Below are 25,585 nucleotides of genomic sequence, written 5' to 3'. Positions count from 1 at the left end.
TTTTCCCTCTGAAAAAAACATGAATGTCAGGAAGGCAATTAACATATTTAAATGGTTCAACGGACCTCTGGCATTGGCTTGTAAATGAACTAGACAGGTTTTAGGTGGCGAATATTCACATTAGAATTTTTTACATGATCAAGGTGCGATACATCTCACATTCAAATTGGGTGAATTTTGACACCAAAAAAAAAAATCGAATTTACTATTCGACCCTTAATAAATCTGCCCCTAAATGTGAATTAAAGGAATTGCCAATAATCTTAAAATGTTCATTAAAACGGAAATCGTGTTTTGTTCCTTAAAAAAATAATGAAGCTAAATGCATTATTTCCAACGTGCTATGGGATGGATGTTAAAGTGCCAGTAACATTAAACACATAAAGAAAGGCTCCCTATACATTGCCATCATTTTACTGTCCATGAAATGATTCCAAAGATGTGTACCTAGCAGTGCCAGGGAATTTGCTTTGATAAATCAGAAAATTCCAACCAGTCACAAAAGCGATAGCTGGACAAGTGTCTGTGGATACATAAATGCCTATGAATGCTTTGCATTTTTGGATGTTACTGACCCTTTAAAGCATGGCTGCTGTGTTGACTAAAACACAAATATGTTATTTTATTCTTAGAGACTAGGAAGTGAGTTTCCCTCCAGCTTTCAATATCCCTCCCTGCTACAAGTGGCAAATAAACAAAACATTAACTGACATACAAAGTGTTTGAGTAGAAACAGTGTCTGTTATTTGCACATGAGACTGATCTCCTGCCTGCTATTCAGAAGTATTTCCATGTGTTAGAGTCCTCTCCAGTGTAGTATCAGCGGTGTCCAGTATATGCTTTAAACCAAGAGGTGACAGAAGCAGCAGCAGAAGAGATCATGCCCCCGGCACTGCTACTGGCAATGGGCTGTGACAACATCGTACTCTGGCTTTCCATCAACTCCACGGCTTGGGATGGGATGTCACAAAATTTAGGGCTTGGCAGATTTTCCCAATCCGTTCCTAAATCAGTCTCTTCATCACTGATGTGCTCGTCTCCACTCTCATCCGTTTCCCCTGCTCCACTGGGATCTACAAATTCCATGGAGTCTTCCAGATCTGCACTGATCTCAAAGGGGCCAGACCTGAAAGCAAAGAATCAGCATCAGACCCCAATACCATCAGAACCCTGTCACAAACGCAAATAGGTCTTTTATAAACTGTATCTCTATCCCACAGGTAGAACTGGCCTAAAACTGAATTCAACAGTCTTAACGCTAGGATTTCACCTTTAAAGGAGAAGCAAAGGCTTTGTGCACAGCCTGGGAAAGGAGGCGGCAGGAAGTGGAACCGATGGGCGGGACTAGTAGAGTTTTTGCAGAAACACAACTTTTTAAAGCCCATTCCTTCTATATCTAAAAGAGTTGAATGCACTGGCACATTCTTGTTTTTACATAATATGCCTCCTTGAAGGAAAGGCTTTGTGCACTTGGGGGTGCCAAATGTTAGGCACCCCAAAGTGATTTTATTGACTTACCTGAAACCCAGGGCCGGTGCTCCTATCAGCAGAAAACTGCACCGCCCGGGGTTAAACCAGTGAGCACCATGGAGTGATCCTCTTCCGGCTCCCTCTTTCCTTCACGCGGCTGCGCATGCACAGTAGAACGAAAAATCGAACTATAACTAAAGTGTCGGCTTTTTCATTCTACTGCGCATGCGTCTGCCCCGGGAAATTTAAAGAAAGAAGAAGACGGAAGAGGATCGCTCCATGGTGCTCACTGGAATAACCCCGGGCCGGTGCAGTTTTCTGCTGATAGGAGCACCGGCCCTGGGTTTCAGGTAAGTCAATACAGTCACTTGGGGGTGCCTAACATTTGGCACCCCCAAGTGCACAAAGCCTTTCCTTCTCCTTTAAAGGAGACATTATGTAAAAAACAAGAATGTGCCAGTGCATTAAACTCCTTTAAATATAGAAGGGATGTGCTTTAAAAAGTTGTGTTTCTGGTTACTTTATTGAAAATTTCTGGAAAAATCCTACTAGTTCTGCCTATCTGTTCCACTTCCTGCTGCCTCCTTTGCCAGGCTGTGCAGGGGAGCTGTTGGCATCCAGCACTGTAGGGTAGGAACCAATGAGCAATTAGGCTGACCTGATAGGGAACTGAAGCCTGTCTTTGCTTGTGTGATTGCAGGGCTGTGACTGGCTGCCCCCCCTACTGTTCTTCTGGTAAGGATCGTTAGGACACACCCACCCTTCACTTGAAACTCAGAAAGGGACTGTAGCAGATCTATAGGGAGCTCCAATAAATGGGCCTTTTTTTTTTTTTTTTTTTTAAAGAGACTTCATTTTGGCCCAAAAGTAACCAGCCCCATATAGTATTCATTATTGCCTACAAAATTAGGGGGGTTTCATTAATCCTTTATATCTCCTTTAAAGGACAAGGAAAACTAAAATCACTGAAGGTGCCAAGCTGTTAGGAACCCCATTGTTTTTACCTTTACTTAAAGGGGTTGCTCACCTTTAAATTAACAAAAAGTATGATGGTTTGATTTTAATTTTGTATAATTTGTGTTTGAGTTTGTTAGCTCTTTATTCAGCAGCTATGCAGTTTGCCATTTTGGCAAATTAACCTAACAACCATGCATTCGATTAAGAGACTGGAATACGAATTGGAGAGGACCTGGATAGAAAGAGGAGTAATACAAAGTAACAATAACAATAAATGTGTAGCCTTACACGACCCCCCCCCCCCTTTTGAAGGCTGGAAAGAGGCAAAGAGCAAGGGAAATAACTCAAAAAATGATAAAATACAAATTAAGAAAACCAATTACAGAGTTGCTAGGACATTAACATTCTATAACAGGCTAAAGGTTACCTCAAAGGTGAACCACTCCTTTAATCTCTTTTAAATTAGCAATATATCGATTTGCCAAATTTTAAACCATAATTGAATGAGGCGCTATTTTTAAGCCAATGCTCATAGAATAAAAGATTTCTATACGTAGAAAAGTGTAAGCTTCCAATATAGATCAGATCTCTACGCTGCAAGACCAGCTTCCTTTCTGGATTTAAAGGCTACACGTGGAAATAGGGTTGCCACCTGGCCGCTAAAAATGATGGTTGATCCCAATGTTATTAATAGGGAAAAAAGATAAATATATAGGAAGGCCTGAATTTTTTTTCCGGAAAACGAGGCAACCCTACGTAGAAATCTTACCTTCCCAGGTTTTCACTTTGTGGGCTAACCAAGTACATGAGGTTCCTGAGCGTATGTAAGGGATGGAGCAAGTCCAGGTCCACATGCTGCAAACATGAAAATGACAATTTGTTATACTTTCTGTTTTCAACAACCCTTTTGCCTTCTAATGTATTTTACCTTCATTTGTAGCTTTTCTTCCCTGTACAATGGGATCAACAAACGAGTGTAAGATTGCTTTTCTCAGCACTTTATATTAATTTCTCTTTCTAGTTTTCAAGCTATTAGTCATTTTTACACTGCTAATAAAATGATGCCGGAATAACAGCGCCACCTGCTGGTCAGTTCTTCCAGTGAGGAGTTGGGAGACGACTTGAGACATAAGAAAAGGAAAGTCTTCGGCTGTTGCTCTGTTTAGAAAATAGCAGAAAAAAAGACCAGATGCACATTCTAAGCAGAAAGAAGACTTTTCTCTTCTTAGGTTTTCCTATTTAATTTCATTATATTAGCTGTGAGTTTGAAGAGGGTATACTTTTACTTTAAAGGGGTTGTTCATCTTTAAATTAACTTTTAGTTTGATAGAGAGTTATATTTTGAGACAATTTGTAATCGTATTTCATTTTTTTTATTATTACTTTTTATTCAGCAGCTCTCCAGTTTTCAATATCAGCAAGCTTGTAGCAATCTTGTAGCTAGGTTTCAAATTACCCTAGCAACGATGCATTGATTTGGAATTTAAATATGAGAGGGCCTGAATAGAAAGATGAGGGGAGAAAAGTAGCAATAACCATACATTTGTAGTCTTACAGATAATTTGTTTTTAAGATGGGGTCAGTGACCCCCATTTGAAAGCTGGAAAGAGTCAGAATAAGAAGGCAAATAATTAAAAAACTATAAAAAAATAAAATAATGAAGACCAATTGAAAAGTTGCTTAGAATTGGCCATTCTATAACATAATAAAAGTTAACTTAAAGGTGAACCACTCCTTTAAAGGGGTGGTTTACCTTCCAAACACTTTTTTTAGTTCAGTTGTTTTCAGATTGTTCCCTAGAAATAAAGACTTTTTTCAATTACTTTCCATTATTTATTTATTACTGTTTTTCCAAAATCTAAGTTTAAAGTTGAATGTTCGTGTCTCTGGTGTGAGTCTGGCAGCTCAGTAATTCAGGTGCAGAATCTGAACTGTTACAATTTTGCAACATTGAGTTGATCCATTTCTCAGCAGCATCTCTGGAGTATTAGCAACTATTGTATCAATTCTAACAGCTGTCTGTAATAAACCCAGGGATTCTGCTCAGCAGGGACAAAGATAAGAAATGTATAAACTAAATGTATCCATTTAGAACAGTTTACAGGGTTGACGACCCCCTCCTCCCAGGGCTGCTTCAGAAGGTGAAAAATGACACTTTACACTTCAATATTAGAAAACCTGTGACACATAGAAAATGGAAAGTCATTGGAAAAAGTTGTTATTTCTGCTGATTTATCTGAACCAACAAGTTGTTTGAAGGTGAACCACTCCTTTAATATCCTTTTATATGTGCACTGGGACCATTGAGAAGCTGGTTACATCTCTAAAAAAAAGGCAAATCTGTTGGGCTAGTACTACGTGCCAATGTGCAGCGTCAATCTCCAGATACCTAGTGCGCTCTTCCATCATTCACTGCATACACTGTAGCAGACAGCACCACCAGGAATATTTGTTTAAAAAGCCTTTATTTTGCTTTTCTTTGGCTTTGTGATGAGGACAGTTACAACGTTTCAAGCCAAACAATGGCCCTTTATCAAGCGTCACTTCGTATTCCGAAGTCCCCTCGCGGGGAAACTTCGGGCGACTTCCGAATACCAAGCGACGCGTGTGCCATGCCGCAGGTGATTTTTAATTTTAGCCGGCGCAAGAGAGAGGTAAGGCATACGAGGCGATTAGTCGCCAGGCGAATAAATCTCCCCAAATCGCCCAGTGTGACCATACCCTAAATACCTCCCTTTATTTAAAGAGCTACATACCTGTGAAAAGCATAAATATAAGATGTTGGAATTCAGCTTATTAACAGCACGATTGAACTTCCAGCGGTTCAGATTCTCCCCACAAAATTCACTGGGAATGTAAATGAACAGCAGAGAATTTATTTACTCACTGAAACGAACAACTGGGCAGGTGGACGAAGAAACAACAGTGAAAGCAAAATTTATATCTAAGCAGCTTGGATGGTAGAGCTACTGTACTTATCATATGCCAATAGCGATATTTATCTCTGCAGTAACATTAAAGGGGACTGTCAGAATTATTGGAAAGGTCTATTCTATATCAATTACCAGCACTCTAATTAGTTATTGAGTAATGGAAACCTCATGCACACCCTTCATATGCATTTTATTCCATAGCACTCACAGAGCTAAGAAATGATCCTGTCGGATATCTCTACAACGTTATATTTTATGCACCAAATAAAGTAACTTTTACACATCCCACCCTGCACACATTTATCATTTCTACATTATTGTCATACTCACCTATTAGAAAGCTTTCTAGGAAGATTGACATTTAATATATGTGACAGAGTATTGGCAAGCTGAGTTGCATAGCATAATGCAGCACCAATGGTGTAAGCGGGATTGTTGTGCTCCATATCTGCCAAACAAAGCACAACAGAATGAGCCATCTTGTATGAAACGAATCCTGTATCATCACTTGGGCTCAATTTATATGACCATTTCTCATCATTTTTAGCAGTTAATGAACAATAAAATGCCTGTAACACCCAATTATTCCACTTGGTCATACACGGATACCATTTCAGTTTGCCCATTTCAGATATTAATACCCTTCTGTAGTGGATTTTCCAAATCACATGAACCAAAAAAGTGAGTCCGTATTATACAATATTGTATGCCTATGACAGACCATAGCATTCAGTCTGGCAATGCTCTTATATAAAGCAAAAATGCAGATATAGCTGAGACAAAACATACCTGGCCCTTGCGTGGTCTTCTTTTCTTCTACCCAGTTGTAATAGGCTGAGTAATCTCCATTGTTGGGCAGAGTAATCCACGGCCCTGTGATACTAATGCTGGTATCTCCATTATTATCATCGCACACCCACCTTCCAGAAAGGTAAGTGGTCCTTCTTGCTTCTGCCAGTTTGCTCACAGTGCTTGAGGTCATTGCATTATCACTTTCAAATGAGACGTCAGCTGGATCCCTGATGGCAAAGAATAATTCAGCGGAAGCCATTAAAGGAGAAGGAAAGCTACCAAAGCAGTTTATTGCCAATAGATTAGCCACAATAGTGCAAGCTATGCCACTATATTTATTCTGCAGAATGCTTTACCATATCTGAGTAAAGAGCTCTACAAGCTCTGTTATTTAGAATAGCAGCTGCCATATAAGCTTGGTGCGACATCACTTCCTGCCTGAGTCTCTTCCTGCTCACTCATAGCTCTGGGCTCAGATCACTGCAGGGATGGGTGGACGGAGGGGGGGAAAGGGAGGGGGAGAGGAGCAAACTGAGCATGCTCAAGCCCAAGCCCTGGTGGTTTAAGCTGAAAACAGGAAGTCTGATACAGAAGACCATGTGTACATGGGATGAGATGCAACTTCAAATTTATTGTCACTGCATTACATTCTTGGTCAGACCTCCCCCTGATGTTTGTACTAGGTCTCTGTAGCAAAACATTGATCAGAATCAATTGCAGATCAGGCCAAAGAGCCAAAAAGGTCTTCCCCATTTGCTCATAGGGCTGCTGCATCTCTTAGTTGGTACAGCAGGACACAGGAAATGCCATGTCTGATATAAAGTGGTTAACAATACCAGTGTTAATGGACTGGAAGCAGAAAGCATGCATTCCAACTGGCTGAGCAAGCTCACATGCATGGAACAAGAAATGGCTATAAGACTACAGTCTGAATTCTCAGAATTAGAGACATTTATAGGGTGAGTGCAGGTGCCATAAATTGGCCTCAAACAAATTAGCCTTGAAGAGTAGGAATACTTTTTGAAAAGCTGATACCTTGTTATGTTCTTGACTTCACCGATAGGAAAGATGACTGATGTCAACTCAAGAATATGTGACCTGCGAAGCTGAGCCAACTGCGCATGCTGGTTTTTCAGATCATGATTTCTCTTTTCCACCATATCGCTCAGTTTACGGTTTCGCCTCTGGATTTTTTCTTTTTTCTCCTGATGCCACTGAGCCCTACGGTAAAGTTTCTGGTTGTCTTCTTTCAACTTGAGGAGGAAAGTCGAATCTTAAGAAATAAACAAAGTCATTTAAGTAAGCAAATTATTTGCTAAAATTGCGTGTGTTTTTTTTTTTAAAATCTACTATTTATAGGTTAGCAAATGTGTGTGATATATGTTTTATTTATATGGAGAAATATAAATATGGTGTAGGGGAGTCATTTCTTAAGGCACTGCAGGACAGGATCCGCTCATTACACTAAGTGGAGGTGGGAAACTTTAATGATAGTAGAGTTGGGAGCCAGATTTTTGTCCCAGGATAAAAAAAAAAAAAAAAAATACTGGGTGCAGAAAAGGAATGCCAAATATGGCAGGTGTTCTACCCCTAGTGTAACTTTATAAATATGCCACACCTTTGTCTCTCCTTAAAGACCCATAGAATCAGTGGTTTGCCCAATAGGAGTTAGAGAAGCATTATAGTGTGTTCCTATTGGCTCAGCTCCAGCAACTATGAATAGCACACCTTGTAATGGCATTTCATCTTAATTATTTCTTATAATTAGCACCTTGCAACATATTTTATACTAAACGTTTGTAAATATTTACATGAGTAATTGTGTAACTCGTCTGGTACTAGGAAATTATGACATCATTAAAATATTACCACTGCATTTGAATTACTTTTTGAGATCTCTTCCTTGCCATTGGTGATGCTTTGCTTCAGTTGCTCGAGCCTCATTTTGCAGGACATGATCTTCCATTTCTGAAAAATATTTTAATGTTATATATTATTGAGGCGTTTCTCTTCAGCTCTTCAAAGTGATACACTGCTGGGCGATGCCACATTTTCACTGATCCTTAGATCACATGAGAAGACAACAAAGAGGCGCTACTTGTAGCTGGTTCCATCAAGTATATGAGATATTGAGTATTATGGATTTCTAGAAGCATTTGTAGGCAGCTGCTAATCCTCCTGTGTGATGCATGCCTAAACTCCACTGGTCTTGAGATGTTGCTTTGTGAGCATGAATAAAAATACTGTATCTTATCTGCGTGTTCCTCGTCTAAAATGTGGATTTCCATACACTAGCTATACGGAAGTGTCCAACGCTATCCTTTAGGGCCAGACTTTATGGATGATTCCTGGCTCACTGTGTTTTCTCTATCACTCCCACTTCAGGGTGAGCAGCTGGCTATTATATATATCTTAGTTTTCTTACAGACAAAAAAAATGGCAGTTTCCTACGAAGATGAGATATTTAAGATTTCTCTTATTTTCTTTTCTTGCACTGTCCAATGAGTTATTTAGGACATGTGCAAAAATGCTTTCCCTATGACAAATGCTTTCTCTATGACAGGGAGGGGCTCTGGAATGCCAGCTCAAGTGTCGCCTTCAGCCACTGCCAGCATCTTATTAATAGAAAGCTATGACAGGCAAGGAAGATTATTCACACAGCCATGCTTGTCACTAGAATAAAGCTAATGCAAAAATGTTTAAAAAAAAAAAAAACCCTTAAAGAGATGGTTCACCTTTAAGTTAACTATCAGTATGTTATAGAATGGCTAAATTTAAGCAACCTTTTAAATTGGTTTTTGTGATTTCTTTTTTTTTATTGCTTTTTAATTATTTGTCTTCTTCTTCTGACTCTTTCCAGCTTTCAAATGGGGGGTCACTGACCCCATCTAAAAAAACAAATGCTCTGTAAGGCTGCAAATGTATGGTTATTGCTAGTTTTTATTACCCGTCTTTCTGTTCGAGCCCTCTCCTATTCATATTTTAGTCTCTTATTTAAAATAATGTGTGTTGGCTAGGATAATTTGGACCCTAGCAGCCACATTGCTGAAATTGCAAACTGGAGAGCTGCTGAATAAAAAGCTAAATAACTGGAAAACTACAAATGATAGAAAATGAAAACCGATTGCAAATTGTCTCAGAATATCACTCTCTACGTCATACTAAAAGTTAACTCTAAGGTGAACAACCCCTTTAAGGAGGCTGAACATATATTAATATTAAAGTAGAAGGTCTATTTATTTGCCCAAGTAGAATAAAATAAAACTTTCTCAACATACTACCAAGGCAAAAAGACAACTTACCAGTTTATCGGCACACAGCTTTCCTTCTATTGCTTTGGCAACTCTAAATACAAAAAAAAAACCAAATATATATATTATATTATTCTATATAAAAGACCAGTAAGTAGATGTAGTTTAACAAGTGTAGGTAGAAAAAAACTCACACCAAAGAATGTTCTATGTTCTAGCATACCGTCGTACTTCATAAGAAGACAGAATAAAAGAACACAAATGTATTACAGATTCCCCAAATGTTCATACTTTCACCCCTCATGATAATATTGTATTCAAAAACCCAACTCATTTTGAACACAAAGATGCTATAAAACTATATAGGGGTACTAATTTGTAAGGCACCCCCCCCAGTAAATCTAATTGCTAGCCTTGAACCCCAATGGGTTCCTCATCGGCCTAAGCTACTATTTAGTGGAGCAAGGTGCCATCTTTGTTTATAGTCCCACAGTTAACTTGCCCTGGGCTAGAAAATTCACAGAACAGTGATTCTGCCCAATTTACAATACAGTGCATACAGTATGTAGGGCAAACAAACACTCAGAATAAGGTGGCAACACAGCACTCCATTGAGACACGGATTTTTGATTAGTTTCAATGGGGGGGCCAAGAACCTACCCACATATCAATTTAAGGCTTACCATTTAGGGCAGTGATCCCCAACAAGTGACTCGTGAGCAACATGTTGCCTCAAAACAGGTGTTTATTTTTTTTTAATTCCTGTCTTGGAGGCAAGTTTTAGTTACATAAAAACCTTGTGTATTGCCAAACAGAGCCTCCTGTAGGCTGCAGGTCCTCATAGGGCCAATAGTCAATCACAGCCCATATTTGGCACCCCCAGGAATTTTTGCATGCTGGTGTTGCTCTCCAACTTGTTTTTACATTTGAATGTGGCTAACGGGTAAAAAAAAGTTGGGGACCGCCGATTTAGGGCAAAGGCACAAGCAGCATTTGAGCATTTATTTTTTTACGTATATTCAACAAAGCTCAAATAATAAAGAGGGGATGAATTCCTGGCAATAGCTAAACTGTAATTCCTTCCATGTAGTGAATGGTGAATGCTAAACATAATAGACAGAAGGCATGACTGTATGAACATCTGACCTACTGAGTTCTAACACTGCATTATTGCTCTTCTCATGTGTTTAACCTATAGTTGCCCCTAAATAAAAACCATTTTAGATATACTAGTAATTTACATTTAAGTTAAAAAATTTTTTTCCACATCCCTGTTGTTAGACTAAAGCTAGCAGATATTATTTGCTAACACCTCAAAACTGAGTACTGAGTTGGAAGCTGATTGGTCATTTATTGGAGCAAACTGATGATTACTGATGGTCTGTCCTACAGCTATCGCACAGTTAATCCAGAGTGTGGCAAGCTGTAAGCCACTTCCACATGAGGTGGTTTCTCTGCCTGTGTATACAGTAAATGTCTATGTACAGTATGTGTATAAATGTATATGTATCTGTATAAATGTATATGTATGTATATAAATGCAGGCAGAGAAACAGCTGATTTGCTCCTATCCGCCTATTATTGTATCTGTACTGACAGGCTGTGCAGACACACAGAGTGGAAACAAGAAAGTATGAATTTCTCCGAAATCCGCTACGTTTGAACACAGGCTGATGCAGTGCCTTTCAGTGCAGATACAGAGAGTAGTGGATGAAGAAACAGCCTTATGGCTAATTTTCACTTTGAGAATAAACAAGCCAGACAATAGATAATAATTATTATAATCATTGATAGGAGTCTAAGGAGTGTCCACAAATAACTAGGCTAATGCCATACAGAGCTGATTCACGACCTGAAGATAAACATTGGCCAAGAAACAGCCCCTCCACTGGCATCTGCTTTCTCCTGTGACTGCATCAGAGCCACTACATCAGCCAAGTGCAGACACACAAAACTGATTTCAGTCCTGAAATGTGCAAGTATGCATTTTGGTGCAGAAATCGACTCCATGTTCCTGCACACAGGAGAGGGCTGATGCTACCAGGGGGGGCGTTTATTGTTTATCCACAGCCCAAGAATCAGCCCCCATATGGCATTAACCTTATGGTAATGACACACAGGAAAATTAGTCACCAAGCAACAAATCTTCTCTACTGCAGGTGACTAATCTCCCCGAAATGCCTTCCCGCCGGCAAGAATACAAATCACCGGCAGGATGGCATAACTATCGATTCGGTTTTTTGAAGTCGCCTGAAGTTTCCTCGAGAGGCAACTTCAGAAATCCAAAGTGATTCGTATGCAGTACTGCCGGCGATTCAAATTCTTGCCGGCGGGCCCCAAGTAGGGGTCAGTCCACATGAGCAGATTCGGAGAGATTAGTCGCCCCATTGACAAATTGCATCTTCTTCGGGGTGACATTCTCCCGGAACTGCCTTCCCCTGCCCTCTGCCGGCTAAAATGAAGAAGATCGGTGATGCTTCGTTTTCTGAATTCGCCCGAAGTTTCCTCATGAGGCAACTTCGGAAAATGAAGCAACGCGTGTGCATTGCTGCAGGCGATTTTCATTTTAACCGGCGCACGACAGGGGGAAGGCAGTTCGGGGAGATTGTCACACCGAAGAGGCGATTTGTCTTTGGTGCGACTAATCTCCCTGAACGTCTTCCGCCAGCTATAATGAAAAATCGCCTGCGGCATGGCACACACGGCGCTTTGTATTCCCAAGTCGCCCGAAGTTTCCTCGTAAGGCAACTTTGGGCAACATCGGAAAATGAAGCGCCGCGTGTGCCATGCCGCAGGCGATTTTTCATTATAGACGGCGGAAGACATGGGGAAGCCGTTCGCAGAGATTAGTCACCCCAAAGAAGAGGCGATTAGTCGCCAGGCGACTAAATCTCCCCGAAACGCCAGGTGTGCCCTTACCTTTAGGGTAAGGCCAGACGAGGAGATTTGGGGAGATTTTGGCACCTGGCGACTTATCGCCACGTCTTTTGCACGACTATCTCCCCGAACTGCCTCAGCGTTTTTTCCCCATAGGCTACAGTGCAAAATCTCCTGCGCTAATGCACACGCAGCGATGTGTTTTCAATAGTCGCCCAAAATTGCCTCAGTGAATCTCCTCGTCTGGCCTTACCCTGAGGGTAAGGACACACTGGACGATTTGTCGCCAACGACAAGACGATTCACAGCGACTATTGTATCCCATTACTCTGTGCGGTACGTGCTCCACCCAAACCGGAAACGGTTTGTGCTTCCCGCTGTAACCTGGCGTCTTTACGTGCTTGCGTTCTTGCGTCATTGCGTTCGCATTGTAATTTGAATACAATTGCTGCTACTTATCTGTATGTGTGTGCGTGTCTAGGAGATTTCAGTGCTTTTCTAAGTACATGCTATTTCTGATAAATCGCTCGGAAAAGGGTCTCAGTGCGTTTTGGAGCTACAGGCGATTCACAAACTCGCTGTGGGCACAGGAGCTGGCGTCTTTCATTTGGTTTTGTTCAGAGACAAAACGAGCGATATGTCGCCGCGATTTGCTTTTTAAAAACGTTGGCGACAAATCGTCCAGTGTGTCCCTACCCTTAAGAAGATTGTCACTGGGCAACTAATCTCCCCGTGTGTCACCACCCTTAGGGTAAGGCCACACTAGGCGATAGCGCCGCGATTTGACTCGCGGCGACTTTTCGCCGCGACTTTTAAGCCGCAATCGCTGGGGAAACTTTTGCGCTGGCGTCTATGGGGAATCGCGAAAAATCGCCAGCGTAAAAACACACGCGGCGATCTTTTCTCTACTGTCGCTCGAAATTGCCTCGCTAGGCGATTTCGAGCGACAATAGAAAAAAGATCGCCGCGTGTGTTTTTACGCTGGCGATTCCCCATAGACGCCAGCGCAAAAGTTTCCCCAGCGATTGCGGCTTAAAAGTCGCCGCGAAAAGTCGCCGCGAGTCAAATCGCGGCGCTATCGCCTAGTGTGGCCTTAGCCTTAGGTGTACAGATAAGGAAGAGGAAATGCAAATAAACCTTTGATACGTTAACAACTACTGCACAAAGAGGAAACAGTGACAGGGCTCAGCAATAAAGATAAGGATAACTGCTGGGAAAGGGAATTACAGGCAGGTCAACCGTTGAAACTTTCTGAGATCCAAAGTCTTCCTATCCACACTAGCCTTTATGAATGATTAATAAGCAATCTCCATAGACCAAAGCAGGGATGCTGAGGCACCGCCCATTATCTCACTTAAAGGGCAATTACAACATTGTGTGTACAAAGTTACACCTTTCCCAATGTAGGTTTCCAGCTACAAAATGAAAAGACACATGGAGCGGTTTGTATGAAGGAATCCCATCTAGATTAATCTTTAACCCTTTCAGTGCATTTGCCTATTGATTTAACAGCACAACATGCAGCCAGCACAGCTTACATCGAAGGCAACTTGGAAACAGAGAGGCTATGTCATTGGCACTATTGGTACTATGTTTGGCAGCATGTAAAAGGTTAAATCAGGGGATGTAAAATGGGTTCCCATGTTGTGGGCAGGTCCCCATGATTAACTGTATTATAGTATTACAATAGTAACAGTAATTGATATGAACTACCTAAGTGATTCTAGCCAGTTACTGGGGCACCGAGTTGATTCTCAAGAACAACAATTATGAAAGCAGAGTTTAAAGCAAAGAAATATAGTTCTTGGCGTAAAGACAGTAAAGCAGCAAGTTAGGGCATGTACTTTCCCGGAAGTGTGCGATTCAATGGGGGGAATTTTTTTTTCTTCTGTGTGGTTATGAATGTGATATTTAGTTTTACATCATAACTAAAGGTGAAATAGATCAAATGAACAAAGTATAACCTACTGTTTCTGGAAGTCCAGCTGCGTGTCATGGAGGTGATTTAATCTTTGTCTCTTGTCAGCAAACCTAGAAGATATGGAGAATATTCAGTAAGAAAATGAAATGCAACAATTAAGTACAGTGTATTCCACTATTTTAGGATTTGGCCGAATAGTTCCCCCTCCCTGTAACCCCCAACACAAAAAAACAATAAATGCCCCTAAGCCTGTAATTACCTCGTTGCAGAGTCAGCGCAGTGTAGCTCACGGGCGCCATCTTCCAGCGCTTCGGTAATCTTTGGGTCTTCTTCTGGCGCTTCGGTAATTTTTGTCACTTTCGGGGCGTGCGCAATTATCACGAATCGGAAGACTGCTCCAACTGCGCATGCGCCAATACAGTGCTTACTTACCGAAGATTGCTGAATCGATGAAGATGGCGCCAGTGAGCTCCAATGTGCTGACTGTGCAACGAGGGGTAATTACCGACTTAGGGTCATTTACAGGTGTTAACACCTGTGCGGGGGGAGCAAGGACTATGGAGGGTAGGGGTATTTTTTTAGCAAGGGGGTTTAGTTCTCCTTTAAGGCAGAAAATGTCTCAATGTCCTAAATTCAGGTATGGGATCAGTTATCTGTAAGCTCCGAATTACGGAAAGACCCTCTCATTTTATTCAAATAATCCAAATGAAAAATGATTTCCTTTTTCTCGGTAATAATAAAACGGTAGCTTGTTTTTGATCCAAACTAAGATAAAATTAACCCTTATTAAAAGCAACCCCAACCTATTGGGTTTAATATTTACATGATTTTATAGTAGACAAGGTATGAAGATCCAAATTAAGGGAAGATCCCTTATCCGGAAAATCCCAGGCCCAGTACATTCTGGATAACAGGTCTCATACATGTTTATTGATAATGGGCTGAGTGCAGAGGACCTCTTGTATTTGTCTAGACAAAAACAAGGATAGCCAGCATGGGACATGCCTTCCTTGCGTGTATTAAGCCCTGCGGGTGCAATTGTTGCTCCTCACTACAAGCCACATTAGGATGGTGCCACCTGTGGGACATTACAATTACTGTTCCATAACAAATTACAGTCATGAGCCAATTGGACAGGCACATTTTGACATATTAGCCACATACAAATATCATGGCAAAGATATCCATGCCATTGTAACATATCAGTTGGAGATTCTATTAGTTAGGGCAAAAGAATTTATACTGCCAGAAGGGAAACGTTTCTCCTAACATTAAAAGCCTAATCTACTGCCTGTTGTACGAAGGGATGTAGGAAACTCCGATGTAATGGAATGAAGTTTAACAGGCGAGATGTGCAAGTTCCAAGCAATGACTGTACAGATCATTTCCTGACTGGGTTGGCAAAGTGGAAAGTTCTGAACAACAAACATCATAGGGTGTTATTAGAAAAGATTTAATCTGATGCAAACAGAAGGCTTTGCTCACTGCCCGCCCCTTGAATAATAATTTTGCTATTTCAACACTCAACTGACGCTTGGCATATAATAGGTTTCATTTACAAGAGAGGCCCCAAGAAGTATATTTTGTGTTTGTAATCCAATAAAAAAAATCAACATTTTAAAGAACACCAGTATATAAATATATATATATATATATATATATATATATAAATATATATATATATATATATATATATATATATATATATATATATTATTATTTTTTTTTAAAACGCGGTCTGACATTTCGGCCGACCCACGGCCTTTCTCAAAGTGAACGCCGACGTGAAAAGTGGCACCACATTATATCACATGATCATAGTATAGGCCCACTGTAGTCTTTTCTTCTTAAATGATTCATATTGGGAGTGCAGATTCATTAAATTGAATATACAGGCCTGTATATCATTTTTTCTTTTTCTTTTGTAAAAGCAATCCACCGAGAGCCCTCTGTTTCAGCTACTTTATTCTTAAACTAGGCTCACAGGCCACTATGCTAGAATACTGTTTTCTAAAGTATTTTTAACACAATTGTAAGATGGCAGTAATGGCAACATATTAATATTAAAGACTGTTTTTGGTAGGGTATCCCACAATATTCCTTTATCCAACAACAGTAATTACTTTTGCAGCCACTGTAAGCCGTGGGTGCACAAAATAACCAACAAACCAGCTGTTAATCAGATAATCTACATGATAGATTTCAGGTTGGTAGGCCTTACCCCCCATTTTTTTCTTTTTTATTGAAGAGCACTTTACTGAGTAAATGTATACTCTCCAAACAACATAGCAACCCTTTCAGCATCAGTGCCGTTTCTTTATTTTTTCCCTATTATTATATTTCAGTTTCCTTCCCAGACCTCCAAACCTATTTAATGTGATGTTTTCAATGTACCTTTCTTTCATCCATTGTGTGATTTAAGGGAATAAGGCAGGGGGCCCTGCTCAGTCATAGCTTACTCTTTACAGGTTCTCTACCCAATATTATAAACCAATGTTAAAACAACCCACAGCGGCAGCTCACAGACAGAGTCAGACTGGGACACCAGGGGCCCACAAAAAAACCTTAGACCAGGGGCCCACTCTCTGTACTATTTTCTTCCTTTTCTCACTCAACCTCTGTTCTCCTAGTCTCTTTTCTTTACATACTATAATCTATTATTCCGTCTATTTAGCCTCTTTGTTAAGGAAATAAGAAATTGCCATGAAATAGCCCAAATGTTTAGAAGCAGGAGGGCCCACCAGGAGTTTTCCTCTTATTCTGGTGAGCCAGTCTGACACTGCTCACAGACCACTTCTACATGGTACACAATAGGAAAAGAAATGGCTCAGCAAAGATGGAAATGTTTTATAATTAATTTTGCCAACCACTGTGGTTGGGTGCAGGTCAAACTGGGTGAAGTACACTCCTTGACTGCTCCCGAAAATGCCATGTCTTGGAACAAGAGGTGCACACAGAAGGGTAGGGTGAGGGTTAGGGTTTTGTGTTAGGGTCAGGTGCTGGTTGAGGTTTTCCTGATCTGCACATCACTACTTTACAGAGTAAAGGGACATAAATACAAGACCGAACATTTACATTTACAACATTTCACCAGAACTGATGAACAGTTACAATTGCATACTGTTAGGAAACAATAGCGGGAGGGCCCTGCTCGTGAGAGCTTATAAATCTTGTTCAACTATAAGAAAAATAAATTAAATTTATATTTTAGGGTCCTCTTATACATGACAGAGCTAATTAAAATTAGGACCTGAAAGAAATCGATAGTGTTTCCTCTAACCCATGCTGCAGCATTGACCCAGCTCCTAGAAACACTCTGGTGTGGTTTAACCTACATTCTGGAGACCTGCTGCTATAAACAATACAAAAGCCATTATTTGTACACAAAAAGTTGGAGAATGATTGTCAGCAAACAGTTTGAACCTCTATAAATATTACACACAAAAAAAAGAGTTGTTAGCCATTTTATCTGCAATCATTTTAAAGAAGCATCCCCAAAATGGCTTGTGCTAATCCGTGGGCAAATGCCCTTGTTATTCATCTAGAAGCAGCACCTGTATACAATGTCTGTGCAGGACTTAGCTACATAAATAAACAAACACCAATTTCATTTGGCACACCTATACGATATTTCCAGTTCTGTGCAATGCTAGCTCTTCTACCCAGAAGAAAAAATGAAGGCACAGACTCCCTTGTTAGTGAAAAAAAATATTTGATTTTGATGACGTAATGAAGGAATAAAGTAATTATTCTCAGCTAAGCTAGAGATAGAGAGAGAGGTTTCTTCTGTAGGCAAATTGGGCTTGTACTGCTTTAGCGTATACAGTGCAACCTCAATTATACATCCCCTCATTTTATATTTGTATTTTTTTGGTGGTTGCACATTTATTTATGATCCATGATACATTTCCCTGATTTTACACCATTGTTTTTCTGTCCCCTAAAAAAATATAAAATGGGGTTCTACTGTACTGCTGTATTCAAGTATGAGTAGGACTGAAAAGAAAATTGGGGTTAAAGCCTTTGTTCTACAAAGATGGGCAGTACAAAGAGGAGGCAGTGTAAACAGGGACTGTATAACTTACTAGTGCTTTATGAATAGATATTGAAGCTGAAACTGATCGGATTCACATCAATGGCACTGAGCAGATATGCTTCTCCCAGCCTGCAAAAATATTCAGGCTCCCCGAAAGGGGACTCTGTGACTCTATGTACTATGTGCCCAGTGCTGGGCTGAGCCGACCAGGCGCCATAGGCAACCTGGCTGGCCAGCCCGCTCTCCCCTCCGCAAGCTCCCCTTGAAAGCAAGTGAGCCCTAAAGCAACCTTCCCGCTCATGTGCAGTAGCAAAGGGAAGTCAGGGGAATGAAGGGAGAGCATCAGATGGGAGGGAGCGGAGAGCGTCAGAGGAGAGGGGAGAGCATCGGTGGGGAGAACGTCGAGAGGGAGGGGAGAGCATCTGATGAGAGGAGAAAGCCTTAGAGGGGAGTAAGGAGAGCAGGACACAGGGACTAGAGGTAGGCAGAATATGGTTTTACATGTAAGTGCCTGGCACCCCCCCTGTTGTTGCACCCTAGGCAGGTCCTCTTCTGCCTACCCCTAGTTCCGGCCATGTATGTGCCTCATCCCATTTGAGCAAATGTGCGCGAAATATATTGTTTTGTAAACTTTTAAATGATTAAACAGTACTATAGTATTAGGCTCTTCTTTTTTTAATTCCTATTTTAAGCATCTGAGACACTGGAAGGGAGGAGAGATTAGGAAAAGATAGTCTAAAAATTGTTCCATGCAGTAATCATAACGATGGGTCTGTGAGTAGAAATTTCTGCCAATTGGTGAAGGCTCCTGGAGTATATACCAATTTCTCTCTTTTTTATGCAAATGAAATATTTATATCTATTTTAAAGGGGAAGTTCACGATTTTGGTTTAATTTACTACACTATATAGGTTCCTGATTTCTCTGCTTATCTACTTTTTTGCAGATTTTACACAGCTGGAGGAGACTGTGGGAAGATTGGCTGGAGAATTATATATATTGAAGAACTAACATTCTGTTTTTTGTGGTTAATTGAAAAATATGGAGCCTGAAAACAACCAGAGCCATCAGCCTGTGTGCCTGTAGCCTTAGAATGTAAAGAAATGTAGTGAGATACAGTGGCATATATGGCATAAAAACAGGGCCCCCATCACAAATCACGGGGCCCCGTACAGCAAAATTTTCTGGCCACCCTTGTCCCCGCCCACCCCAGATCCCGCCCCAAACCCCACCCCAGATCGTGACCACCCCACTCCCCAGTAAAAAGTCCACATAAGCGCTAAAAACAGTAAACCCCCTTACCCACAAGTTATAAAAAGCCATTGGTGGTCAGGGTTCCACATAAATTTTAAAAAAAACATTGGTGGTCAGGGCCCCCTACAAGTTAAAAAAAACATTTGTGGCAGGCGCCTGTATAGTATTAAAATAATACATTGGTGGCCAGGGGTTTAAAAAAATAAAAAAAACACACATTGGTGTTCAATAGAACTGAACTCGTGGCTTCAGGCCTTCAATTTCGGCTATTTTCGTGGCTCCGGGTCTTTTCCAACAACATAAATTAGTAATGGGGATGCGAGTGTATACACCCCACTCCAGAAGTGTATGTAAAATACCAGCCACTTTATCCAAACAAACACTTTCTGCAGCCTTATACAATAAATGAAGAACAAACAGATATTTAAAAAACGTTTTGGATCATTTTAATTTTTTTGGGGGGGTGATCTTTCAAACATAAAATTTTTCTATCTTGCGCTGAATGCAACCTAGCTGGAAAAAAAAAGAAACAGCTGACCTTTCAGCTATCAGTCATGTGCAAGAAGAGTTATGTAGTGTAAGGGGCTCCCCAATTCCCTGGTCAAGTGGATCTGCAGAGCCAAGGTTGGACTGGGGGGCCCGGGGCCCACGGGGGTTACTGCCCCAGGGCCACCCTACAGCCCCCCTGCAGCGGTGGAGTGTGTGCCGCGTTTGTGCGCAGCGCCGCGGCTCTGCGCATGCGCACTCTGTGAAGTATTTTGGGTGTGGTCCTGGGCCAGCGGGGCCCACAAGAGTTAGGGGCCCACAAGAGTTAGGGGCCCACCGGGTTTTTTCCCGGTGCCTTGCCGGCCCAGTCCGACCCTGTGCAGAGCTTTGATTAGAGCGGCCAGAGAGATATTACTGCATACTGTCACTTCTATGTCTGACCCTGCTCAATCTCGCCAATAGCTCAATGGATTGCAGCAATCTGCTGCTTCAACACCCCACTATTATTTTTTTTGGACTGGTAAAAAACAGTAAAAAAACCCTTAAAACTAAGCTTAAAATTATGATCATATTTTCCAGTAAAATATTATTTTATTAGATGAGTGGTGAGATGTGAAGCTGCTCAGAACTACAACTCCCAGCATCATCAGCTAATCACAGCTGGGCCACACAATCTTAATTGTGGAAACTAAAAGTAGAAATAGTTTTGCACTGAAATGCTTAGCTTATACTGTGTGTAAAATATAGGTCACATACAGAGATGCTGCAGAACCCCTTTTGCTTCTTTTTCAGCATTTAGTCAGTCACTGTGATATCTCCAGTTATAGGTCTCAGCAGCACCACTCTGGGTACACAGGCTTAAGGGAGAAATCCACACGATGAACACGGAAGGGGAAAGTTGTATCCAAGCTGTCAGACTCAGGACAAGTCCAGGCAGCGGGGGAAGGACTGGAGTTAGTGAATTGCAGAAGCGGCTTGCTTGGCTCTCTCCCTACTCCTTTGCTGCCCCCTTCCTTCATCCCTTTGCCTTTAGCTCTACCTCTCGCTCTCTCTCTCGCTTTCTCCCAAGCAGCCAGCTCCGGAACAAGGCTCACGTCACGTCACATCATGCTCATCACCTCCCATTGGCCAGCCACCTGTGATAAGTTATCACGGCTCCAGCGGGCCCCAAGGGGGTGCGGGCCAGGGTGCACAGCCGGGCCCCCCTTAAGGCCCGGTACAGGAGTACCCCCTGTGTCCCCCTGATGGCGGCCCTGCATATAAAGCACACCTATTCCTGCTTCATGCTCACATAGTGTAAAGGAACAGTGACTGTTGCCCCTGTGTATTCTTCTCAGTTTAGGAGACTATGGTGTTTGGGTGCAGAAGGGCTAAAACAGAGGGCTGCATTAGCATAGAGCTCTTTGGATGGGAGGGTTTCTATACATATGAGGGAAATAAATAGTGTTAGAGTCCCAGCAGCACGGGTACCAGTAAGGCTTATTTACATATGTGCCCTGTGCCTTGGCAGTAATGTGGTAGCTACAGTGTATAGTGACCCCAAATCCCAGCACTTACGTCTCGGTGTCCCGGCCGTCAAAGAACACAAAGTCGCCGCTCAGGACGCATTTAGCGCAGGTCAGTCTCCGGCGGGTTGTATTGCATAGAGGGCACCTCTCCACCGCCACGTACAGCCCCTCCGCATCGTCAACTGAGTCCACTAAGTCTGTGCCCCGTCTTGGGCTGCCACTTCCCCCTGCGACAGCTTGATCCTGCCAGGTCCGAGCTCCCTTCCCACTGGGAGACGCCATGACAGCTTCTTGACACCGGCTGTCACGTGGGGTTTTGTTTTCAAAGTGTTGCATGCTGGGAAAAAGGAGGTGGGCTGGGCCTTTACCGTTGTGACGGAAAGGTGCCAATCTGAGGGGAATTGCATATATCTAAGTGCAATTGTCTAAAAGGAGCTGCAGTGGATTAAACGGAGGCGTATGAGGCCTATTGTACTCTGGACTGGGAGCCAGCACGGACTGGGGAGGGGGGCTGAGCATAGAATCAAGCAGGAACCCTCCCTCCCCCCAGGTGGGTGGGGAAAAACATGAAGGGGTGGACATAGTGGGGGTTAAAAGTCGCAGTCAAGGCAGGGGTAGGCAGATTTTACACAGCTGGAGGAGACGATCGGCTGGAGAATTATATATATCTTGAAGAACTAACATTGTGTTTTTTGTGGTTGATTGAAAAATATGCAGCCTGAAAACAGCTAGAGCCATCAGCCTGTGTGCCTGTAGCCTTAGAATATAAAGAAAAGTAGTGAGGTACAGGGGCTACACCTGTACTGGGCCCGGGGCTAAAGGGGGGCCCGACTGTGCTGAAGACCCGAAGTCACGGCCGAAAATTGTATGTGGAGGAGAAGTGCAAAGTTAGGGATTATCTGCAAATTCCACGATCAGTAAACTCAATTTCAAGCTGTGACACAACGCACAACTGGAGTTTTCATTAGCAGTATGAAATTGGCAGACAATCCCTAACTCTGCAATCTCGCCCTGCCCCAGTGCTTTTCAGCCAATGAGCTTCTCCCTTCCTTACGTCCCGCCCCTGTAAGCACACTGTTCCTGTTTGGGCTCTTTTCTCTATGGCATAGAGAGAGCTGAGTGGCAGCATCCTGGAGCTAGTGTGATATATTTAGCGACCACAGACCCTGTGTACAGAGTTTGCCTAGTACTGGTATCAGTGGAAACCTGGATCCTGTTATATACAGTGTGTGCAATGCCCACTTATACAATGATTTTTTTTGTAGGGGGCCCCTGGCACCAATAGTTTTTTTTTAACTTATAGGGGGGCCCTGTGTTTTTTTTAAAAAAAAAAAACATTTTATGGGGCCCCTGGTGCCAATAGTTTTTTTAACTTATAGGGGGCCCTGACCACCAATGCTTTCTTAAAAAACATTTATGGGGCCCCTGGTGCCAATAGTTTTTTTTAATTTATGGGGGTGCCCTGACCACCAATGCTTTTTTATAAAACATTTATGGGGGCCCTGGTGCCAATAGTTTTTTTTTTTTCACTTATAGGGGGGCCTGACCACTGATGCTTTTTTTAAAAAAAACATTTATGGGGCCCCTGGTGCCAATAGTTTTTTTAACTTATAGGGGGGCCCTGACCACCAATGCTTTCTTAAAAAACATTTATGGGGCCCCTGGTGCCAATAGTTTTTTTTAACTTATGGGGGTGCCCTGACCACCAATGCTTTTTTATAAAACATTTATGGGGGCCCTGGTGCCAATAGTTTTTTTTTCACTTAAAGGGGGGCCTGACCACTGATGCTTTTTTAAAAAAAACATTTTTGGGGCCCCTGGTGCCAGTAGTTTTTTTTGACTTATGAGGGGGCCCTGAACACTAATGTTTTTTAAAAAAACTTTTATGTGGGATCCCTGACGCCGATTTTGTTTTTTAAATTATAAGGGGGCCCTGACCACCAATGGCTTTTTGTAACTTGTGAGTGAGGGGGTTTACCATTTTAAGCGGTTGTGTCTTTGTGGACATTTTACTGTGGTGTAGGCGGGATCTGGGGTGGGCGGGAACCGGGCGGCCCAGAAATTTTGCTGTACGGGCCCCGTGATTTCTGATGGTGGCCGTGTACAGTGGCATATATGGCATATAATTATAAAGCACACCTATTCCTGCTTCATGCTCTCATAGTGTAAAGGAACAGTGACTGTTGCCCCTGTGTATTCTTCTCAGTTTAGGAGACTATGGTGTTTGGGTGCAGAAGGGCTAAAACAGAGGGCTGCATTAGCATAGAGCTCTTTGGATGGGAGGGTTTCTATACATATGAGGGAAATAAATAGTGTTAGAGTCCCAGCAGCACGGGTACCAGTAAGGCTTATTTACATATGTGCCCTGTGCTTTGGCAGTAATGTGGTAGCTACAGTGTATAGTGACCCCAAATCCCAGCACTTACGTCTCAGTGTCCCGGCCATCAAAGAACACAAAGTCGCCGCTCAGGACGCACTTAGCGCAGGTCAGTCTCCGGCGGGTTGTATTGCATAGCGGGCACCTCTCCACCGCCACGTACAGCCCCTCCGCATCGTCAACTGAGTCCACTAAGTCTGTGCCCCGTCTTGGGCTGCCACTTCCCCCTGCGACAGCTTGATCCTGCCAGGTCCGAGCTCCCTTCCCACTGGGAGACGCCATGACAGCTTCCTGACACCGGCTGTCACGTGGGGTTTTGTTTTCAAAGTGTTGCATGCTGGGAAAAAGGAGGTGGGCTGGGCCTTTACCGTTGTGGCAGAAAGGTGCTGAGCTGATTGGAATTGCATATATCTAAGTGTAATCATCTAAAAGGAGCTGCAGTGGATTAAACGGAGGAGCCAGCACGGACTGGGGAGGGGGGCTGAGCATAGAATCAAGCAGAAACACTCCCTCCCCCCAGGTGGGAGGGGAAAAGCATGAAGGGGTGGACTCAGTGGGGGTAACAGTCGAGTCAAGGCAGGGGTAGGCAGATTTTCTGTTTTTTGTGCAAAGTGCAAAGTTAGGGATTATCTGCAAGTTCCATGATCAGTAAACTCAATTTCAAGCTGTGACACAATGCACAACTGGAGTTTTCATTAGCAGTATAAAATTGGCAGACAATCCCTAACTCTGCAATCTCGCCCTGCCCCAGTGCTTTTCAGCCAATGAGAGCTTCTCCCTTCCTTACATCCCGCCCCTGTAAGCACACTGTTCCTGTTTGGGCTCTTTTCTCTATGGCATAGAGAGAGCTGAGTGGCAGCATCCTGGAGCTTGCAGAGAAACAGAACAAGAGAGACAAAGCAGTGCTGTTTATGTTGTTCTTAATATTTGCCTAACTATGACTCTTTGTAGTGTGATATATTTAGCTACCACAGAGCCTGTGTACACAGTTTGCCTAGTACTGGTATCAGTGGAAACCTGGATCCTGTTATATACAGTGTGTGCAATGCCCACTTATACAATTATTTATTTTTTGTAGGGGGCCCCTGGCACCCAGTTTTTTTTTAACTGATAGGGGGGCCCTGACCACTAATGTTTTTTTAAAAACTTTTATGTTGGACCCCTGCTGCCAGTTTTTTGTTTTTTAAATTATAAGGGGGCCCTGACCACCAATGGCTTTTTATAACTTGTGAGTGAGGGGGTTTACCATTTTAAGCGGTTGCGTCTGGGAACATTTTACTATGGTGTGGGCGGGATCTGGGGTGGGGCTTGGGAGTGGGATGGGGACCGGGGGGCCCAGAAAATTTAGCTGTATGGGGCCCTGTGATTTCTGATGGCGGCCCTGTACAGTGGCATATATGGCATATAATTATAAAGCACACCTATTCCTGCTTCATGCTCACATAGTGTAAAGGGACAGTGACTGTTGCCCCTGTGTATTCTTCTCAGTTTAGGAGACTATGGTGTTTGGGTGCAGAAGGGCTAAAAGAGAGGGCTGCATTAGCATAGAGCTCTTTGGATGGGAGGGTTTCTATACATATGAGGGAAATATAAGCATGTAAATAGTGTTAGAGAACCAGCAGCACGGGTACCAGCAAGGCTTATTTACATATGTGCCCTGTGCCTTGCCAGTAATGTGGTAGCTACAGTGTATCCAAAAATGTATATGCAGATCAGCGCCTAA

General features: G+C 42.4%; 1 protein-coding gene across 2 annotated transcripts; it reads right to left on the bottom strand.

Moving 5' to 3' along the window:
* On the bottom strand, positions 1-24,425 carry atg14.L (autophagy related 14 L homeolog). 2 transcript variants are annotated; one of them, XM_018231034.2, is made up of 10 exons: positions 23,912-24,425; positions 14,249-14,311; positions 9,455-9,497; positions 8,039-8,120; positions 7,188-7,425; positions 6,150-6,379; positions 5,691-5,808; positions 5,184-5,274; positions 3,197-3,282; positions 1-1,126 (listed from the first exon to the last, which is right to left on the bottom strand). In XM_018231034.2, exons 1-10 carry the CDS (start codon positions 24,196-24,198, stop codon positions 820-822), a joined length of 1,545 nt encoding a protein of 514 aa, XP_018086523.1. In that variant the 5' UTR covers positions 24,199-24,425; the 3' UTR covers positions 1-819. The 2 variants fall into 2 exon arrangements, with proteins under 2 accessions (XP_018086523.1, XP_018086522.1); XM_018231033.2 differs by lacking the exon at positions 23,912-24,425 and adding an exon at positions 21,535-22,457.
* Between the last annotated feature and the right edge of the window lie 1,160 nt (positions 24,426-25,585).

The sequence above is a fragment of the Xenopus laevis genome, chromosome 8L (genome assembly GCF_017654675.1).
Source record: "Xenopus laevis strain J_2021 chromosome 8L, Xenopus_laevis_v10.1, whole genome shotgun sequence".
NCBI classification, from domain to species: Eukaryota; Metazoa; Chordata; class Amphibia; order Anura; family Pipidae; genus Xenopus; species Xenopus laevis.
Note: the sequence above shows the minus strand (reverse complement) of the source record. Positions and strands in the feature narration are given on the sequence as shown.

What these genes read in the sequence shown, in the direction of transcription:
- atg14.L (XM_018231034.2), bottom strand. Translation starts at nt 24,198, where the DNA reads ATGCAACACTTTGAAAACAAAACCCCACGTGACAGCCGGTGTCAGGAA. An exon ending in AGCTGTGTGCCGATAAACTG is followed by an intron (nt 8,121 to 9,454) that starts GTAAGTTGTCTT and finishes AATATTTTTCAG; the next exon opens with AAATGGAAGATCATGTCCTG. An exon ending in TATATTTATGCTTTTCACAG is followed by an intron (nt 3,283 to 5,183) that starts GTATGTAGCTCT and finishes TCATGTTTGCAG; the next exon opens with CATGTGGACCTGGACTTGCT.